This window comes from Molothrus aeneus, chromosome 5, assembly GCF_037042795.1.
Source record: "Molothrus aeneus isolate 106 chromosome 5, BPBGC_Maene_1.0, whole genome shotgun sequence".
NCBI classification, from domain to species: Eukaryota; Metazoa; Chordata; class Aves; order Passeriformes; family Icteridae; genus Molothrus; species Molothrus aeneus.
In genome coordinates, this window is record NC_089650.1 from 30,940,498 (window position 1) to 30,961,991 (window position 21,494).

The window sequence follows — 21,494 nt, forward strand, 5'->3', positions numbered from 1 at the left end:
TTTCTTTTTTGATTAAAGCCAACATGTGACTCCATCTGTTCATCTCAGAAGCCTCTACTACATCCCAGGTTGCTGTTCCAACATCAGTCTAATGAAATCTGTGCTACAAACTGGCCATCCTCCATGTCACTGGCCACAGAAGCATTTTTTACATTGGCTCTAGCCAATGAAAACATGCAGTAAACTGGGTAACTCAAAAACTACCCCTCACTTCCAGAACCCAAAGTTATCTTTGAGTCAGAGCTGAATCACTACATATCTCCAAAGCTACAGTGAATCAAACAGAGTGAGCGTAGGTGTAGAAACCACTCCTTCTCTTCAGAAGTTGCTTTCTCCATCTCTTCTTACCTGGGAAATACTAGCAGCTGAACAAGCTATATCACTGGGAAAGCTAGTCTTGAAGAAAAGACTGTCACAGTTATTCAATAAAAGATGACATTAGGAATATAGAGAATCTACACAAAATCTCAGGTTTCTATTTTGGCTCACCTTCCATCGAGGTCCAACTTTTACATGCATCATTGTCTTCTTATCCCACAGAATTGTAATGTCCTGTTCTGGAAAGTGTATCACAGTATAATATCCAGCCTTCCAGAGCTGATAGTTAGATTTGTTTTCTTGTGCCCCTAGGGTCTTCTGACACAAATGAATATTAATTAAGATCTACTAAAGTAATGCTACCAGATAACAGCAGAGTATATATTGAAGAATATTTTAGCATATAGCTGAATCAATAGTATTAGTAGAACTGTTGTTTAATACTTTGACATTTTGTCTTTTCAGTCATTCAAGTTTGCTTCATACTTTGGTTTCTCTTTCTAAACCAACTGGAAAGAAACTCATAAATCCCAGTATGTTTCAACTCTTGAGACTTTTGGGCAATCTTCTTTGCATGACAAATAGAACTTGAAAAAAAACAATGGGAAAAAAAAAGTGTGTCCTGGGACCTGCTGCTTTATCCAGGCCTAAACACTTGTACTACATTAACTTAGACTGAGAGATGCTTTCCAAAAACATGCTCCTTTAGAGCTGTAAATTTGCAGTGCTTATCTTAAAGGGCAACCAAAAAAGGAAAGAAAATAACTAACCTGCTTCTCAGAAGGTTCACTAAAATAAATCTCAGTGTCTCCAACAGTGATGAAAACATTCTTTGAGCAAACAATATCATTGTCAAAGCACTTTTTGTTCTGAGCAATTATAGATATATTTGAGTTATCTGTGCTCTGCAACATTAAGAAGAAATAATTTTACTGATATATTCAATTGCATTTCACTCCTGCAGATTTATTCTATGCTTATCATCATTAAAAAAAAATATATATATATACTTAAGAATTTACACACATATGAAATTAAATTTAAGCAAGTTACCAAATCAGGAAATGGCTTTTTAAATTCAAAACTGAACCCACAAACTTTGGAGTTAAGCACAAGGAGCTATTATATTCAGCTGTGACTCCTCTTGCTGAAGACTTCACAAACTCAGAGGATCAGGCTACCCCTAAACTAAGAGTCTGGTTTAGGCTTTTAAAATATGCTTTTACTTGGAAGCTAATATTTACGGCACAGTGTGGTGGTAGAAATTGAGACATGCTATAAAAAGAGCTTTATTTTTAAACCAAGGTACATGAGATCAAGCTGTTTTCATGTTTTTAAAACCAATAAACCTTCCATCTGTCAGTAACAGAGAGGACAGTTTCTGTGCCACCACACATCAAAATTGACAAAACCATGAGTCATACTTAATGTTATTGGAGGGGGTAAATGTTTCTGCCAATATTTTTGTTTGTAGGGTGGGGTTATTTTAACTTTTAGAAGATTTGAATACTTTGTTGTCCTGATTTACTGGTGTCTTAGCACTTCAAATTCAAATGTACTGCCTCCCCAATCCCACACCTTTTGGCTCCACAGACCATTCATTACTTTTGCATACTAGGCACAAAAAAATCACCTTTGCACCTTGGCTCAACACATCAGTTTATTCACCTACAGCTTCTGTGGTTCTTCTGTATCCTGAGGGAAACACGCATGCACCTTGTAATTCCACATGCTAAGATTTTACCTGAACATAGGAGCTGAACTGTCTTTTCAGTTGCTAACACTACCACCAAAAAAATGAAGTTGAGCTATTCCTATTTCCTATTTTAATTTACTTCCCTATTCTTTTCTGTACCAATCCTTTCAAATCAACAATAACTATAGAAATTACTTGAGAAAGTTAACTTCATAACATTAATATGAGCCACTGTTAATACTGAGACACTGTTTCTGAATCTAGTTCAATTTTTGAGTAAATTCAGTCCTACAGTCATCAGACACCTGAGAAAGACATGAAATAAAAATCTTGGAAGTGGCAAGTAGCACCCACTGACTAATCCAGTCTTATATGGGACACTTGGGTAGTGCTGGGAACAAAAAGATTCTCTTGTTAAAACTCTTCTGGCTCCCACCCTCTTTTGAACATACTCTCTGAGACTGTGATTAGATGAACTTAATTGGAGGTGCTAATGGGCATGGTGTACAAGATGGAATGGTGGCTCTCAGCATCTCCCCAGTCCTGGGAATAACTCTTGGCTCCCAGTAATGCTCTTGAAGAGCTCTACTTGGCCACAACAGGAGGTGTCTGCCACACCTTGGTGTCTGCCCACAGCATCTCCCCCAGAGCTTTGCTCCCTCCTGTGGTCAATGTACCACTGCTTTGCCCAGTGTACCCCCAGGAGTTGCTGGTTACTTACTCCTAACTATTTCTTGCCTGTCTCACATTTGTACCCTTATTTATTCTGTGCTCATCAGAATTCAAGAATTAAAAAAAAAAAAATCAGTAATTTTTCCTCATCAGTGAGAAATACTGCATGCGGCTGTAGGAAGAAGTTTGTGTATTTTTTCTTAATAAAAGTCATAGTGACCAAACTCTTTAAAAAACTCTTTCAATCTAAATTCAAAACCAAACCCAAAACCCCAGATGATGGAAAGCATAGAGGTATTTTTTTGCCACACAGAGGAGGTACTACTGTTTTGCTACCCTTAATCTAGCATGGCCCACAAGCCAGAGGATGCTGCTACCTGGCATAGAAAACATTCTACAGCAAGTGAGTGCTTGTGAATGTGATGAGCATGAGTTGTGGGAGACTGCCTGCAAGCTCTATGTTACCCTAATGCCAGGGCTTAGGAAACAGATGGTACTTGCCAGCAGTTAGCTTGGAAGGCAACAGCTACAGTGGGTAAAGTTATTCACTAACTGCTTAGTGGTAAGGAGGTGTAGGAAATCAGATCTCCGTGATTTAGCAAGGGAACTCAGTTTAAAAGTATCAAAATCTTCAAGGTAAAGTAAAGTTCATCTGTTCCATTCTGTTGTAAAGTTGTGTTAGTTTGCACTCAAAATAAAATTGGTCACTACCTTATTGGGAAATACACTATGTTTTAATTAAACCAGGCCTGCTGCTGGAGTGAGTACCAATTATTCCCCTCCAAGTCAGATAACAGCCCAGAGCATTTTTTGATTTATTGGATGCAATGTGGTAAATTAAAAAGGAGACAATCTCATTAGTTTGATAGATAGGATGCAAGCTCATACATTCTGTGCTGGGCAACTGAAAAGTGAGAAAAGGAGTTACTCCCCACCACGGCTCAGTGCAAAGAAGGACTTTGCTTGCAGTCTATTTGATGCCTAGGACATTGTGGGCTCTTTTCATTGCACAGGTCACTCCTCTTCAGTTACCTTAGTCTCAGCAAAAAGGGACACTCTGAGTTAATAGGGAAGCAATATCTTCCCTGTAAGAAAAGAAATTAGGAGCTTGGTTTTAAATTAGGATAGTCAAATCAGGCTAATTACCCCACAGTAAAAATACACCTTTTTTGGCAATGAAGACAAGTCCTTGAGGCAGCAGTGGGTAGCTATATTAGCTATGCTAACTGAAACTGCTGCCTGTGCCTTCTGACAGTCCAGACCAATCCCTTCAGCTGAACAGCATCAACATACTCAAGTCAGAAGTTTTTGTATATGGTTGGGATTTGAGCCAAGAGCACAAACTGAGTTATATTTCAAGTTAACTCTGCAGTACAGAGAAGCCTGGAGCCAGGAAGTGTTTTGCTGACCAAAGCCAGAACAGGGAGTCCTGAAGACATGTGAAGTACTGCCTTACTTGTAGGATTGCATGATGGTATTAAATTACTAGGAATTATGCAGGACAGATATGCAGAGAGACTGTGCTAGTAGTTCAATAGAGTTATGAGTAAATCAGACATTTCACAAAAAAGGGCTTTGTATTAAATCCTGAATCTTCTGTGCTTTCTCTTTTTCTAATTAAATCTTAGACCTAAACCCATACATAAAAATATCATTATGGATTACATGTCTCTTATGGCTCTAAACTTTCACAAAATTATTTGCTTTATATATATTTACAAAATTATTTGCTTGCTGTTCTCTCCATATAACTCAATAGACACCTTTCCAAGCCATACAATATTAGACAAATTCAAATTTGAATGACAGTTTCTATCACAGTCTTCAAATTATTCTGTAGCTGCTGCACATGCAGTGTCTTCTTTCAATAAGGAAGAAATAAAGTGCAGTTGAAACTTAGCACCTAACTATTACCAGTGCAAAAGAAAAGACTATTCAGCTAAAGTGAGGATCATCTTCTGATGTTTATATAAGACAGGGAGGTCTTAAGCAAATCTCAAGAGTTCTTAGGGAATGTGATGGTATAAATGATAATGAGTTCCATCTCTCTAATCTGCACTAAATCCACACAAATATGAAAACAAGCTTTTGTCACTAGCACTAGAAGAAATGTCTGAGTAGACACTAGGAGCAGGTCTAATGAATAACAAGGTGGGGGATTTTTTTGGTTTTGTTTTTTTCTGCACAGCCTCTTTCCAAGGCAGAGTCACTCTTTACCTTTTTAGGTAAAATGCACCCAGCAGGGGATGTACTCCAGTTCATCATGTGAAACCTACTTATGCTGACAGAAACTAGAAATAAAATGGTTTTCCCACTGCAAGAGTATCTTCCCACGTAAATTACCATATCCAGCCTGTTCCAACTTAATATCAGTTTCTTTGTGATAACATGGAGTTGCCAAGCAACAGAAAAGACAGAGTCACAGCTCTGGGCAGTCAGTCAAAAGCTCATTGTCAGTCCCACTTCTCAGGACATTCTTTTTCTAGACTTCACTGCACTTTTTTTCCATATTTCTTCCTAGTCAAAAAAGCAAAGCACTGCTTTCCTTTTTCTGGTTTGGTGTTGTTTTGGGGGGTTTTTTTTAGCAGTGCTTGGGAATGCTAGAGTTTATTTTTGTTAGAGACTTTCTATTTCAATATCCTGTTAGAAATTTTCTGTCCCTTTTAACCAATAAGAATTCTGTGTAGTGTGCTTACATCTTCAAAATGCAGCCTGGGAAAAGACAATTTAATTGGCTGTATTCATTTCTTTGAAAATTTCATTAAAATCTCTCTAACTGTTCCATGTAAGACTCATTTTTTTTCTCAATACCCATTTACCTGATTTACCCATTACTTTTGGCTTATTCCTGCCAAAAGTGCAAAACTGCAAACTAGGGTGGCCATAAAGGCATATAAGGACATCCTGGGAGTGGGATAGAGATAGATTAGATTAGGCCTATCTTCCTTTTGCTTTAATGATATTTTAGGTGTTTTCATATAGAGCCACAAAAAAGAACTGTAAAAAGCTCTAAAAATATGGAAAAAATATAAAGTAGTTTAAAAAGTAGAAATTGCTTTCTCCTTCCTACATATTTTCAGAGAGATTCCATAGCTGTGTTCAGATGTAATATTTCAGGAGATTTTATGGAAAGTCAGAATTAGCTTGGTCATGGTTTATTGGCTCCTTTCTTATGAAGGAACTTAATATTTGAAACTATTACTTCTAGGGAGCTTGATCTGGGAGAAGTAAAACATCTTAGCCCAGATTTAGTGAGCATTTGGGCATAAATATAGAAGCTATTTTGGGGAGCAGACAAATGCCTTGGCATCTAACTTGTTCTTGCTCTATTAGCTTCCTGTGCCATTTTCTGTGGACCTGAGCTCCAGATAATCAGTGAAAATGCATTAATTATGCAAAACTCATTTTAATTTACACTAAGAAGCATCTCTTATTGAAAAGCTTCCTTTGTTTTGCTGCTGCACCTAATTTCTTCTGCACCTTGCCAGAATTAAATATACAATCCACGTAACTTTATTTAATCCGTGGTTTTGCATCCTGTACTAATTTGTATCAGCAAATGTTCTTCCCCACACCTATTAAAACAATGGAGCAATGTTGCTTGGAGTCAACAGATGGCACTGAAACACACTGTCTCACTTTGGGAAGAAATCCACATGAAAGTTGGGAAAAAATATTATGGGAAAGATAGTGGATGATCCTCTTACACAAGAGAGAACAGAGAGGAAAGGAATTGCAATAGCACTTCTTTTCCAACCCATGTTATGTAGTTTTATACAACTATTAAAAATAAAAACAAAAATTTAAAAAAAAAACGACATTTAGGAACCAACAACCTGAAAGCCAAATTGCTTATGCAAATGCACATTAATTTTTCCTTTACATCTTTTACATGGCTGCAGAGTATTTTCACTCAAAATATGGCAAAGAAGCCTGGAGTACACATGTAAGATATGAGATATTTCTAGCTTTGAAGAACAGTTGAGTAGAAAAGGAGAGAAACATGACTGAGTAGATTCACTCATGAAAATTCAAGAGGAGTGAGATTATTCCAGCTACTGACTTATCCTCAAACAATTTCCAGATGTTTGCTAGTCCATCCATGATAACTCTTGCCTATTTCTTTAAAAGTGACTTCTGAAAAGGATACATCTCAGCTAGAACAAACTCTCAAAAACTCCAAAAAGATCTATGACAAGTATGTCTATATGTATGTATGTATATATACAAGCAACAGGAAAAACATCATTATATAATATTTTCTTTATACATTGAGTTTTCTTCTAGTAGATTTTACTGCAATATAGAGCTGTTGGGTGTTCTGAAGGTTTGTCAACAATAAAATCCTTTTTTTTTTAATCTAATAATAATGAAAATACATTACAGTAAATACTTTATCTACTTAAAATAGAACCTTTTTCTAACTCCATGTTTCTTAATTTTGAAAACACTACAGAAAGATCACTGAAAAAGTTTTGATTTTCTTTTTTTGTATTTTAAGAGAACTATATTAAAAGGTTTGAGAAAAAAGCATTTAAAGCAGATTTCCTTTTGTTTCATTTACTTAACTTTGCCTGCTTGTGTACCAGATTTAGCTTTTGCACAGGTCATATTACTCCAATCCCTTTCTAATTAAAAATGAGAGCTTCTGAAGACTGAAGATTTTGAAACATTTGAGTATTTGTTTCCAAGTGACAGATTCTGTAATCTGAACTATTCTGAAATACAAATCAGCAGCACAGTTCATGGTATTAGTTCTAATATCTAAGCATGTATTTACATGTATTTACATGAGACCTGTTAGTGTTGTTTTATTAATAAGTGCATGATAAATGTTAATATTTTGTTGTTGGTTGTACTGATAAAGTGCAAAAGGAAAATAAAGGACAAGAGCTCCAGCAAATGATTGCAGAAGCTAGAAAGCTGAAACTTGCACAAAGATTTTATGTTTTTCAGTATTAAAAAAAAGTTAAGTGTGTTCATTTACACTACTGAAGTTTAGTTTTTATATATTCAGAAAAACAAACCTCATAGCCTGATCTTAATCAGAATAAATTGAATTCACAGTTCTCATATTTCACCAACACCCAGAGTCAGAGGCCATAAACTAAGCAGCACCTGCAGGTGACTGACCCAAGCATCCCACCTCTCCAAACACAGAGAGGGGCTGGGTGCTACGGCTGGACACACAGCTCTGAAACAGCAGCACATCATTCCTGGCTTTGCTCATCTTTTACTGTGCTGCATCATCAACGGTTCACAAAGCTGAACCCACCAGGGGCCCTCAAACTCAGGCAGCCATTCTGTGAACTGCCTTTTCAGGCAACCATAAGCATAAAATATTCTGGAGTCAGTATAGCCAAAGGGCTTTTGGATGATGAAGATTAACCCAAAATCAGAAATTCGAGGCAAAAGGTCACTAAATAGCAAAGTCCTTAGTAAGGGAATCCAGCTTCTGAATCACACTATGCACACACCATCTCCAAATTGCCATTCTCATGGTAAGAAAATTTTCCCCAAGCCTTTCCTGGAAGCCCTCCATGCTAATCTGCACAAATTGAAAGAAATCTTTCCTTTGTTGGAAAATAAAAGTGATTCATTCACTGCATAATTTAATGGTCTGGAGAATCAGGTGGTGGAGGCAGAAAGGCATGTAGAGGTAATTGAGTCTGAAATCATTGATCTGAAGAAAATGGAACAGAGCATAAATCCATTGCCAACTGTAATCAGATCTTTTGCTCACAGAAGGAATGGAACAAATAGAAAAACAGGTACAGCTGAAGACAGGATAGAAATGGATGTCTCCCAGAGGGAGCTTGCTATTGACCCTTACAGGACTTCCAGAGACCCAGAAAAAGAGTGCATCCAGAAAGGTTTCCTCTGAAATCATGGGACTAATGAAAAGCAAACTGTTGGTATTCTTTGCAACAAGAGCAGGGCAAAGTATTCACAGTAAACAGTTTTTTCACTGAAATGTAGTCTCTTTCTTTCTTGGGCACAAATTTTCACACAACACATCATTATTTCTACACAGTTAGTGCTGCTATAAATTATTTGACAAGTGTTTTAGGTCGAAATATTTTGGTACATCATTTACTCATAAAACTACAAATGGGAATATGGCTTGAGGATTAGATATGTTAATTAAAGAATTAAAGGCACTCTGATTGAAACAGCATGTACAGTTTTATTTCCTGAAAAGATGAAAATTACTTTTAGAGTCTGATGTCCAATTTTAAACATTTGTAATTTCAAATTCAACATTATTTACTTTCCCATTAAAATCTCCATAATCTATTAAAAGAAACTATTCAACTTAACTCTGAATAGTCAGCTTGGCAATGTTGATTAACCATGAACCTGCAGCTTTAATTCTCTATAAGGTGACTGAAAGCAAGAAGAATGTATTTATTTTGCAAATAGGCTATGAGAGAGACCATGCCAAATACTTAATTCTACAGCTGTGCCAATTTCATGGATCTAGAGTCTGGCTATCTCGTATAAATGATGTTGAAAAAGAGCTGCACAAAAAATTACAGATATTCAATTAGGTATCATAGGATAAATCCTAGTTCTGACTCCTCAGATGTCAAATGAGTAATTGAAAAATTGTTGCTTTTTGTGTGATTGCTCCAGCTTATGCCCAGTCATCATCTCAAAAATTTACCATTCAAGATAAATATATCAGCAAATAATGGATAAAAGATTATCAGTACATCAAACAACCTCTGTATTAAGCACTCTAATAAAAGTATAATTTAGTAAGAGCTTTGAACTTGCTTCAAGTTACAAAAGAAGGGGAATGCAAGAGAAGAGTTCCCTGGCTGTATTCCCCAGAGCAGTCCAGGTATCTAGTTCTGGGGTGTGCTCAGCATGGGAGAATCACTTGGGAAGTGATAGTGGTGATTCCTGAGCTGATGTATGTGTTGTTGAATGAACTTAACAAATGACCTCTTATTTAATGTCTGCTGACCCAGAAGAGTTACATCCACACTTCTAATTGGCATAGTGGTTTGATTATTTGATCAAATGGCTCAAAAATGATTGTTGTTTTCATAATCCTCCAACTTCGTCTTCAAAAGAGTTTTCATGGTTGCATCAAAAAAGCTTAAGAAGGTGACTTTAAAATGCTCAAAGCCCCAGTGGCAGCTGAAAAGTGAAAATATTTTTACTGCATACTTTGAATTTAAGACTCATCTATTAAATAGGAATACTTGAGGATGAGGCCTTAGTTACACTGACCTTCATCTTTCAGGATATAGGAACAAAACAGTCCATCCCTTTCTGTGCTTAAGGATCTTCCTGACAATGTAAGGTTAGTGGAAACCAAAGGTTAGTGCATATATTTCAGTGGGGATTTTGGGGTGTTTTTTAAAAGACAGATGAGCATTGCAACAGAGCACCCTCTCGTTTGAGAATATTCTGATGGGTAGCTTGTCCCTTTGAACTACTGCTTGAAATCTGTCCCAGAGCAGAGAAAATATTTTTTTCTGAGAAATGCTAATAATTTTTGGGGGAATATTTTTTCTGAGAAAAAATTTTCTTCCGTTTCACAGAAGAGAACATGTCTGAGGGGCTCCAAGCGCACTGAACCTCCAAGCCTTAATAAAAATGCTGAGCTGCAGGACTGAAAACCACCACAGAAATAAAAAAGGCCAACATTTGTCATAGAAAGACACTAATTTTATCATAAGAGCAGAAGTCTATGAAACAGGTAAATGGAAGAAACAGACAGCAACTAGCAAAAAGTTTGCCAGAAAAATAACCCCATTTTTTGGAGGAAATAATGTAGCATCACGAAAGACAGTAAAATAAGACAATAAGCAAGAAAATGGAAGAAAAAAGATATTTAAATATTTTCAAGTAAGAAACTGTTTGACTTTAATTTTATCATTTATATTTAGATTAGCAAAATGAAGTGTTTACATGACCAACACTGATAAACGAGTTTGTCTTCTAAGATTTTTTTTTAACCTTCGAAATAACCGAGATTTTAAAACAATTTAAAAAATATTGATGTCTTCTCTGCGAATGTCATTCATCTATACAGGGACTTTACATCTCAGTGTATAATGTAACTCTTAACTCCTTTATAAAAGTGAATTTATCTTTTCATGAGACCTAACTGCCCTAATATTCTTAATTGCTGATCTAAATATTTTCTGTCATTTTCTGCCCAATGGACAAATCTGTTGAACTCATTATAAAGGGTTTTTTCATACACTTGCAGTCACCTTAAACAAAAAGGCCTGACAGGAGACAATGATGTTGAAAACAAGTAAGTTTCATAATTGGCTGAAAGTTTATACTTGATTTTTCTCCCACAGGAGCACAAGTGGTCCTTATTAAAAACATAATAAAGGTAAGGATGAGTTCTTTGTTTGGTACAGTGGAATATGATGACAAATTAAAGAGTTGTTCAAACAGATCAGATTTAGGAAGGCCAACAGCCAAATCAAACATTGAGGGTTGGTAACATGGATGGGAACTGCACATTATCATGCCTCTGGGGATGATGGATTCAGATTATAATTCTTGCACTCAGTTCTGTATCTGGGAAGACCTCCTATGCCAACAAACTGATTGTAGCTATAACTTTCCTTATTGCCCCACTACAACACCTTTAGGTGTTACTTCTGTTAGTAGAAACACTGCTTACAGGAAAAAGATTAAAGGATAAAGATAAAAGGAAAAGGACAAACTTATTACAATTTGTTATATACAACACTACAGCTACTTTAGCTGATTCAATTTCAGGAGTCTGGTGAGAATTTCATGTTATCCATAAAAATCAGCCTCGCAACAGCTCTGCAAACTAGCATTAAATCAATGGGATGTGTATTAGCAGCTGTGATATCTATGATCTGCAATACCTTACAGGCAGGAAATGAAGTGCACAGCACACACCCTGACGGCAGAGGGTTTGGACTAGAAGACCTTTAAACTCCCCTTCCAACCCAAATCATTCTGTGATTCTGTAATTGTGTTAAAAAAAAAAATTGGTTTGTAGAACAGGTAGCACAGTTAGGTGCTAATGCCTTGCATAGCTGTGCCTCCCAAGATGTTAGGCAAGGAATTTAAATTTTGCAGTTGTATATATACTTTTCCACCTTTCATCTGGCTTCTCTATTTGGATAACAGGCTAAAAGAGACAAGGCTCTCTTACATACCTTCTCAATACATAGTGGTTCAAGATAGACTCATCTTACTTGGATGCTACTATTTAAAATGTCACAATATATGGGAAGAGGATTATACAAAGAGACATGGAAACCCTTGCTCTAGGAACAAAAAAGAGTACTTCAAACAAGGGCAGCCTCATCATGCTATCATGCCTGCATATATCTAAACCACATCAGGATGTGGTACAAGTGTAGTGTAACTGTGTATATACAAATAAAAGCAAATGTGATTATCACTCAGGCTTCAGACTTCATCATATGAAGATGTCCATTACATGTGTTTCATTTCTTTTCCTCACATAAAATTCCATTCCTACATAATAGTAGCTAATTTAGGGCCTAACTTCACGGTAATGTAATTACAGAGGTTTTTTCTGTTCATTGGTTTGCATTTGCTTGTTGTTGAATTTCCTCTTTTATTTTATTATGCAGTGTTTTCTGCCTTAAGATCTCCTGAAGCTTTTGTTTCAGCTTTTCATACTGAATTTTTATTATAAGAATACTCTACCTCAATCCTCACATCACCTTTTCAAAATTGTTTCTGCTGCTGAGTGCAGGTCTCAGCATGGATCCCTATGGGATTTCACCAGGATTTCTCCCATTAAAAATTAAAAAAAAATTTTAAAAGGCCAATTATTCTTGATTCTTGTGTTTTAACCTCTGACTTGTAATTAGTTCAGCAGAGGGAAAGAAAGATGATGAAGGGACTGGAGCATATCTCTTACAAGGAAAGGATGAGGAAGCTGGGCCTGTTCAGCTTCCAGAAGAGATGACTGAGAAGGGATGTCATCAAAGCTTACAAAAGTCTAAGGGAAGGTGCCCAAGAGGATGGAACCAGGCTCTTCTCAGCTAAGGAGCAGGACAAGAGGTAATGGGCAGAGAGAGATGCACAGCAAGTTCTGCTTAATATAAGGAAGAACTTCTTTACTGTGCAGGTGACTGAGCACTGGAACAGATTGCCCAGGGAGGGTGTGGAGATAATGAAGAACTGTCTGGACACAATCCTGTTCCATGTGGTCTAGGATGACCCTGCCTGAGCAGAGAGGTGGGACCAGATGACCCACTGCAGTCCCTTGCAACCTGACCCATTCTTTGATTTTGTGAATTTGTGTCTCAAAGAATATTCGTTCTCATCTTATCTGAGAGTAGCTCCAAAAATTATTTCTTGAAATCTTTGTCCAAAAAGTCTTTGAGCTAAAATACACACATATTAACTTGATTATCCTTATCCATATATTACTTTGACAGAATAATTCAGAAGTCTCATCATGCATGAATTTCTTCTATTAAAACAAACAAACAAAAAAAGGGGTAGTTCAACACTTCCCCCATTGCAATTTCTCTTTATTAAAATTTCTATTAAGTTCCTTCATATATAGATCAGACATATCGCTCTGTTCCTGTCAAATTCAGCCATTAATTTCTTTTAAAATATTTGGTTATCCTGCCATCTTCCATTCCTCTGATTCCAAGGTTGGATATCACATAGTTCATCAGTTGTGTGTTTTAGTTCCCTCAAAACTCTGGAGCATCTGCCATAAAATCCCATCCTTTATTTCTTTTTCTTTTTTTTTTCCCCTTAAAAATTCTCCAAACATTTCCCAGTCAAAAATCAGCCCACAGATACATCTCCTGTTCCAGGCACAATTATGCAGTGCCTAATATGTACTAAAGAATCCTTCAATATAAGTCATGAAAGCTTTTCATATACTAAAGAAAGAAAAATTGTGGACAAATTAGACTATTTTCTCACATTAGCTGAGTTTGGGAAAAAAATTAAGCTTGAAAAGCTGAAAAAGTCTGAGAAGTCTGAAAAGCAGATCTGTGTAGGCAGCATTTTCATCATTTGTGTCATGTTCACCTGAAGAATGGCCCACTGGCAGTGTGCCACATGCCTTAATGATCTGGCTGCCAACTTTATTCTTGGATACCAAATGCTCCCCATGGTTTGTTTCCAGATAGGTTCTTTCTTACACAGTAGAATGACAGGTGATATTTGATTGTAAAAGCCAAACATTCCAGTATCATACTAAAATTTGAAAAAGGAGCACATATTTGTCTTACAAACCTCTTTGAATGAATGGCACAAGAATTAAGAAATTATAACCTACCTTTCCACCTCATCATACAGGCAAGATGATTTTACAGGTAAGGTAACCCCTATTTTTTGCATCTTAAAGGAGGAAGGCTTTTAGAAAGGTTCATATATCTCTAAGAGTAAGAGCTCTTTGATCATATATGATACATGACAGGAATTTGCTGTGAGATATTATTCTTTTTCAAATCTCTCATTTTTCTTTTTAAGCAAACACAAAAATCTGGAACCAATATATTTAATTTCACAGCTGTGAATACTCTACTAAAACATACTTGAAATAAACTATTAGCAGTAGTCTTTGTTGAGAAATTATGCTTTATTCTTAAGCTTAGACAATCAGGAAAATGAGTATTCTTCTAAACATATTACTGTAACTGAGAACACAGACAATCTTAAAATAGCAACAATATAATAAGCAATAGTGGTTTTAATAATAGACTATATTTTTAAATGTCAGTAATGGTATTTTTAAATAAAAAGCTAGCAATGTACTCTAAATGTGTGCTATGAGGAACATAAGCATATAGCTGCCAGACAATCTCAATGACTGATTTCACTGTTGAGTTATGAAATCATTGTGTTTGATATTATTATACACATAGAATCCAGATCTGATACAGATCATGTTCAAGAAGAATTCCAAGCAAACTGAGCTCATCACTAACCCTAGGCCAAGCAGGGCTTATAGATAATTATTAAATAAATCTATGGATTATATCTAGTTTTTACAGTTTCTATAGTGTTATTCTTTGGTCATTGTGACAAAAGCGTGGTTAAGGTAGAATAGAAAACATTGTTTTTTTCTTTTTCTCTAAACCATAGAGATATGCAAGAACACACCCACATACCATTTTCAAACAGATGAGCACAAAATGTCATGTACAGGTTCTTCTTTCACATCTGTTCTACAATTGTTTTCTTAATGTTTGTTTCTATAGATCAACTCCTGATGTTCAAAATACTTGTTTTCTCGAGGACACAAGAAAACATATGACCAATCCTCCTACCTTTAGCAGGTAAGTTTGGCAGTCACTGACATAATCATACTCCAGCCCATCGAAGGTGTAATAGTGCCGGTCTCCATAAATGGTGCACACAGCAGGACAGGGGTAACTGGTGCAGTTGAAGACGCCTCTCCGACAAACACTGCAAGGAAAACCAGCAGTCAGTATCTCCTCATAATGGCAGTCTTCTGCTGGATATTTTAAAGAAAATACTTTCTTGTGTTCTTTATTTCAAATCATACAGAAATTCAGGAATGGAATAAAATTCTCAGACCTTGAAACAGAGAGCTATACTGTGAATTGCTTCAGAAGATACTGGTGATGCCATGGCAAGTACTGAGCATTTTGCCATTAGCCCATCTGTACAATAAAAATGCATTAAAAATAAATGCAAAATCTCAAAGTTTGCAGGGTTTATGCAAATATTTCCATCACTGCCTCCTGTGTAGATAAGGCACAATGCCACAACATGCTCATCCATAAGACATCAGTAGTCTATTTTTTCTAAATTTTGATAAAGGTCTGCAAAATTTCAAAGGAAAATACCTCCAGTTGCTACCTGTAAGATTTCAGGATATCAGACAAATATGGAATGAGTTTGAGAAATTAATGCTGATATTTTGCAAGATTACTTTTCCTGTCAGCTACATTCAGTGGCTTACACAAATTTATATGAAAGTACTACTGGCATCCTCTATTTTTGCTGGTGTAAGTGTAAATCCTCAGTTGATTTGCCAGTGTGGTATTAAACTGATTAAAAGTTGCCATGACAATTTTTTTCCCATTATTAAATATACACTTAACTGATTATAGATATTTTGGCTAGAAAATAAGCATATCTCTCTTTTTCTCCTTGGTTGTCTTTCATTATATTCTATTCTGCAAAATGCCAGGTCTTCATTTCAGAGACTAACAAATACGTGTGGAATTAAGCATTTGTTCTTGACTGTTTTTTAATTTGGATATCTTCAGCTTCCTTTTCAGATCTCAAGACATTCAGCCAAAGCCTTCCTACTTATCCAAGCCTATCAGTAAGCCTAATAAAAGATATATCCTCTAACTATCTATAAACAAGAACATATATTTTTGATTTTCAGAGTATGCAATGCATTTTCTGTATCAGTTTCACTTTGGGTCTAGATCCATTTGATTTGAAAGTATGCAGAATGAACTCACCAGGTATAACAAGGAGTAGCTATCACTTCTCCTGACAGAAATTCTCTGTCTTTCCAGGTGCATGGACAACTGTCAGGAATATAACATTTCCCTCTATGCTCAGCCATCCTTCAAAATAAAAAAAATTATTAAGATGAAAGAGTAAATCCAAAAGATCAATGTAACTGAATGTGTAGTGTATCGTTGAAACTCCACCAAGAGCAACAAGACTTCCACCCAGCTAAGGAAAATTGTTTCATCAGCAAAAGCTGTCCAAATCAAATGATTTCCACTGTGCACAGCTGGGGACCTGGCCAAGCCCACAGCTGCAGCTCTCTCTCTATCTAGAAAGGGGTATGTTGGTGTGGGCTGCAGCTCCCATGCAGGAGTGTCAGTAGTACAGGTATTCCTCTCTGAAAACTCCAGAGCATCTGGGTATCATGTGAGCTGCTGAGGCTGCAGCCAGACTGCCCTTCCCTCTCTGCTGCTCTCTTGTCCTGCTGTGCCGGGAAAGCAACTGGACTGGAGTGCCTGCTCCTCTGCACAGACAGCACCTGTCCTGTTCTGAGTGCACAACAGGGAGCTGGCCAATGGCACCTGCCACACAGTTTATGAAGAGCAGTGGTGGAGGCTGCCTACCTACACAAAGGAAGCTGAAACAACTAACTAGGTTGAGGCAAAACAGGCATTTAATGCAAAAAGTGTCAAATCTAATTAGATCAATAAGCGACCCAGATATATGGTTATGACACATTTGCTATCTCAATTCCACCTATTTAGCAATTTTAACTTTCATAACAAAAACGTTACTGACATTCCTAGTGCTGTTCTTTAGGGGAGCAATACCTGGAGATGTCATGCAACACATGGCTCAAAGTACAACCTAGAGATTGTTTCACTGGAAGTTGAAAGGAATACACAGTTTTGTTTTCTTCATACCATTACTAGTTCATTAAACAGTAATCAGCTCTAAGTAAAAGAGTCAAGTGTTCAGAAAATTTCTCAAGGATAGGAAAATACCAGAACAGATGGCTTGGGAAGGTACTTAGTCTCTGTCAATAGAAGCTAAATATCTCCCAAGAATAACATCAGTATTGCTGGTGCTGCCCAAAGGCAGGAGATTAATGTAGCCCCATGAAGTCCTTTCCACACTACTCTTTGCATCTGCAACTCAGTTTAGCCCCATATCTCCAACTCAGTGCGAGGTTGACTTTCAGTCTATCTTTGGTATCTTTGAATTTACTGTCATCCTCACCTCATTTCCTCATGAAAATTTGGGCTGTTATATTATTCAGCTTCTAAAGTATATCAGAGACTTCCAGTGTTTCTAATTCTTGGTCACCTCTTCAACTACTGACTAAAATAACAACAAACTGTTGTGCAAGAGCTTTAACAATAGAAAATGTAAACCATTTTTACTTTAGGGAGACCATTCTTTTGCATACTAGAGCCCATCATACCATGGTTTCCCAAAGGGAAGGGTTTCAATACCACACACAAGCACTTCACTTTACAAGCACCATAAATACCTAGAGTGCTAGAATAAGGTGCCAGTCTCCAGGGGAATTCAGGATTCCACCCCAAAAGCTTAGGTCATTCAGTCAAACAGTGGGTAGTAGTAGAAATAAGGTGGGAAAGGAGAACCAAGGAGAAGAAACGCAACTTAAGAAAATTAAAGAAACTACACTACAGTACAATGTCTCACATCAAGTTTTTAATGACTTGTCCACTTAGATTTAATAGCAGGAGATAGATATATGTTCAACATTTTCCTGCATAAAAAAGAGACCTTTTGAAACTAATTTTTAAGATAACACAGCTGTCCCCTTCCAAGTTAAAAGCCATACTCACTTTTTGGAACCATGAGGCTGAAAGTCATAATTAAGTGCAATTTAACAATGAGGACATTACTAAATGCACTGTGTTATACACTTACTTTTGAACCTCATAGCAAAAAGACTGCTTATTCTCTTATGTAATAAAAATAATTCATGTGTTTTACTCTATTATTTGATAGAAAATTAGGATTTTGCTTGTCTGTACTCCTGTTATATCTCAGAAAATAATCAAGTAATACTCAATTTGAAACGGTATGACTGTGAAAACAAGGCTATAGCTGTTTTTTAAACTTCTATTTTAGAAAATTTCTTCAAATTTTAGAATGAACTTTCAAGTCAATACTGTTAGTTTAATTTCATGTAAATATCACAGTGATGTTTCAGTTTGTTACCAGTTTACTACTTTTACAGATTCATGCACTTTTTGTGCTAAAATAAAAACACTAATGGTCCTGGAAGCTAAGTTCTCAGTTGAGGCAGAGGTTTTAGAGGACTACAGAACACCACATAAGAGCTAGTGAAATCTTAAATAGCTCTGCCTGATATCTCTACCTTCACCAGTGCTTAGCCATCTGTGAACATCACAAGGTGCTGGAAGGGGAATCATGACAGTCTCATTTATACTCTGATCTGTGCACAACTGATACACTGTCAGGAGACCACCTGGCTACACACACAGTGAAACAAAATGGAAAGTTGAGAGAGAAAAAAGGGAGCACTCCACCTGAGATGAGAAGCAATTACAGCAATTTGCACAGTATATTTGACTCCTCAATCTGAAAATGAACACAGGAGGAGGAAATGGAAATGAATGGAACAAGTGGTGATTGATCCTGACACAAATAGAAGTTTTTAGATTTTTTACTTGGATTTGACCCTGGCCAAGCTCAGCTGACTCTTTCTGGGCACCAAATCCAAACACACAAGCTGAGAAAACAAGAAAAGGACAAAGGGAGTGAAGGGAAATTGGGCAGAAACCAGTCCATACACTTGTCCTCCCTGCCCTTGACTGGGCATCAGCAATGTAAGCCTGAGTAGAAATTTAGGTGAGACAAAGACTTAGGCAGCAATAAGCAGGAGCACAAATGGTTTCCATCAAAATATTTTGTCATGTTTGCTTTTACATTCAAATAAACCAACTGTGCAAATGGTGGAAGTCATCTCCTGTCCCAAATACCAGCCAATTGGAATAGTAGCAAGCTGGATATCTGATGGCCTTTTAGCTGTTACTGTGTGTCTGTGACAATTTATAGAACAATAGTTTCAAAATTAGAAGTGTGATACCACTGGAATTTAACAAGAAAAAAAAATGTGCAGAGTTGAATTGTGGAAAATATGCGTTTGGCTTGTGCTTCAGGTTGGTCCATTAAAGCTTACCCAGGGGGGCAAATGCAGCCACTTGCACAGGGTGGTGAGGGGACACAAGAGAAGTTCATGGCAAGGTTCGCACAAGAGATCCCACAGTTCACACCCGCTGCTGGTAACCCAGGCACAGGAGATCTGCAGTCATAGTAGATTTTTCCTTCAGGGCATATGTGCACTTAAAATGCAAAATGAAGGTTAAATAAGATCAACTGCTCTTTTACACTGAAGGTTTTCTGTTTGTTTTTGTTCAAAATCTATTTATTGGGATACAAAGGGAGGTTACGTTATAGTTCATATGAGAATGCAATTGGAATAACAGTCAATGACATAATCTATATTACAGACACACAAAATTAATATGGGTACTAATGTAAAAAAAGCAATAATATTAAGCATCTGGATGTATGTGTCCAGGATCTCACACATAGTCCATTCTTAATGACAGAATCATTACACCTTAGGCAGAAAAAACCCTTAGAAGTGCAACAATTTTCAAGGTACTTCTAAATACATTAGAAAAGCATTAAAAATTTGCTTTCTAGAAATCGAGATCTTAAAGCTTCCTAAACATGGACAGTGAGCCTAATTATAGGTATTCCCATGAGAACACATTGACCTAGATGGCACATGCAATTATTTATTTCTTTTTAATTTTCAAAGTGACTGAGTAGCAGAATTTGCTACAGAAAAAGAGGGAAAGCCCCCCATGACTATTTGTGCTCCTAACCTCCTATTTTAAATATTTTGTGATATAAAGCATCTCATCATTTAAACACATATGAGGAGAAAACCAAATTAATATTCAATATCAAATTCTCTATTTGTGCAACTTTTATATGGAATAAAAGTGTAAATTACCTATGTTTTCTGTAGTGGCTTCAATACATTTCACTGTTCCATTCAAACATTGACTAGAAAAAAAAAGGAAACCCATGTTTATTCAAGGAAAAATGCTTTGTACTCACCATGTTAAAAAATATACAATTCAACCTTATTTAAACAAAGAAATTAGGAAGAGAAAGAGGATTAAAAGCCAAAAGCTTGAGTTCTGCCCCATATTGTCTTGGTAGTTTCTAATTCCTGATCTGTAAAGAGGGCCTAAATTCATAGTTTATGTACTGTGTAATTTCCTAACTTCCACTGAAAGAAAAAAAAAGCTGAGTATGTCAACCCCTGTGAGAATGGAGGTCCAGGTGATTTAGGATGCAGGCAGTATAACACAAAACCTTATCCACCATAGCTTAAAGAATTTTCCAGGTATTTTGTTAAAATAATCAGGTACATAATCCAATTTATACTAGGCTCTCTTATTACTAAGTATGCAAAAAAAAAAAAAAATCTTGATACAATAAACTTTCATTCTACATGAGAAAAATTCTCAAACCACTTCAAGATGTGTCCAAACTGTGATACAAGAAAGATAAAACTCTTTCAGTCAAACCTACCAGGAGCCTGTTGGTGTAGGAAGGATTTCTCCAGGCTGCAGTGCTTTGCCTTTGTATTGACAATGACAGCCAGATCTGTTAAAAGAATATTCATGCATTTAGGTAGAAAAGCAAGATGAAATGGGATTTAAGGGCCCTCTATCAAGCTGTTATGATATGCAGGTCTCATTATAACATTAACTTAATTCATTAGCTCAATCCTTATATGTACAATATTCTTTGAAAGACAAAAAATTTAAAGATGATACTCAGACTGTATTGAAGTCAGTGGCAAAACTCATATCATCTTCAGCAAAGCCAGGATTTTCCTCTATCTCTGTACTCTTTTTTTTTTTTTTTGCTGTTTCTGTGCATTATTCTAATAGAAAGGACTTTTCCTTTTCAGTCATGGGAGTAGAATGAAAACATGCATTTCCCATTGAAAGTATTCTTAATATCATGAGGTAGAGCATATTATCATTCTTAATATCATGAGGTAGAGCATTTTATCATAGCAAAATCCATTATCTCCATGATAAGAGCCAGACAGGTTAGAAGTAGCAATAAAATTATCTAGAAATCAAGAAACTTTTTCCTCTCACTGACTATTTCCTCCCATTTAACTGAAGAGCTTTGCATTGTGACACAGAAAAAAAACACTTCTAGCCACTCTTCCCATACCATTCCTTTCTTTATGGATTGTTGCTTATAGATTCCTTCTCACTTTTTTTTTAGTGCTAAA

The 21,494-nt window shown here is 36.4% G+C and overlaps 1 protein-coding gene across 1 annotated transcript in view; it reads right to left on the reverse strand.

The window, feature by feature from the left end:
• Positions 1-21,494, reverse strand: part of OTOGL (otogelin like) — an 89,718-nt gene that overhangs the window by 40,138 nt on the left and 28,086 nt on the right. Inside the window, exons 21-27 of the mRNA XM_066550706.1 lie at positions 20,774-20,848; positions 20,187-20,239; positions 19,341-19,503; positions 16,147-16,254; positions 14,974-15,112; positions 1,089-1,223; positions 490-636 (exon numbers count right to left, since the gene is read on the reverse strand). Coding sequence (XP_066406803.1) covers positions 490-636; positions 1,089-1,223; positions 14,974-15,112; positions 16,147-16,254; positions 19,341-19,503; positions 20,187-20,239; positions 20,774-20,848 — 820 coding nt within the window. The remainder of the gene's footprint in view (positions 1-489; positions 637-1,088; positions 1,224-14,973; positions 15,113-16,146; positions 16,255-19,340; positions 19,504-20,186; positions 20,240-20,773; positions 20,849-21,494) is intronic.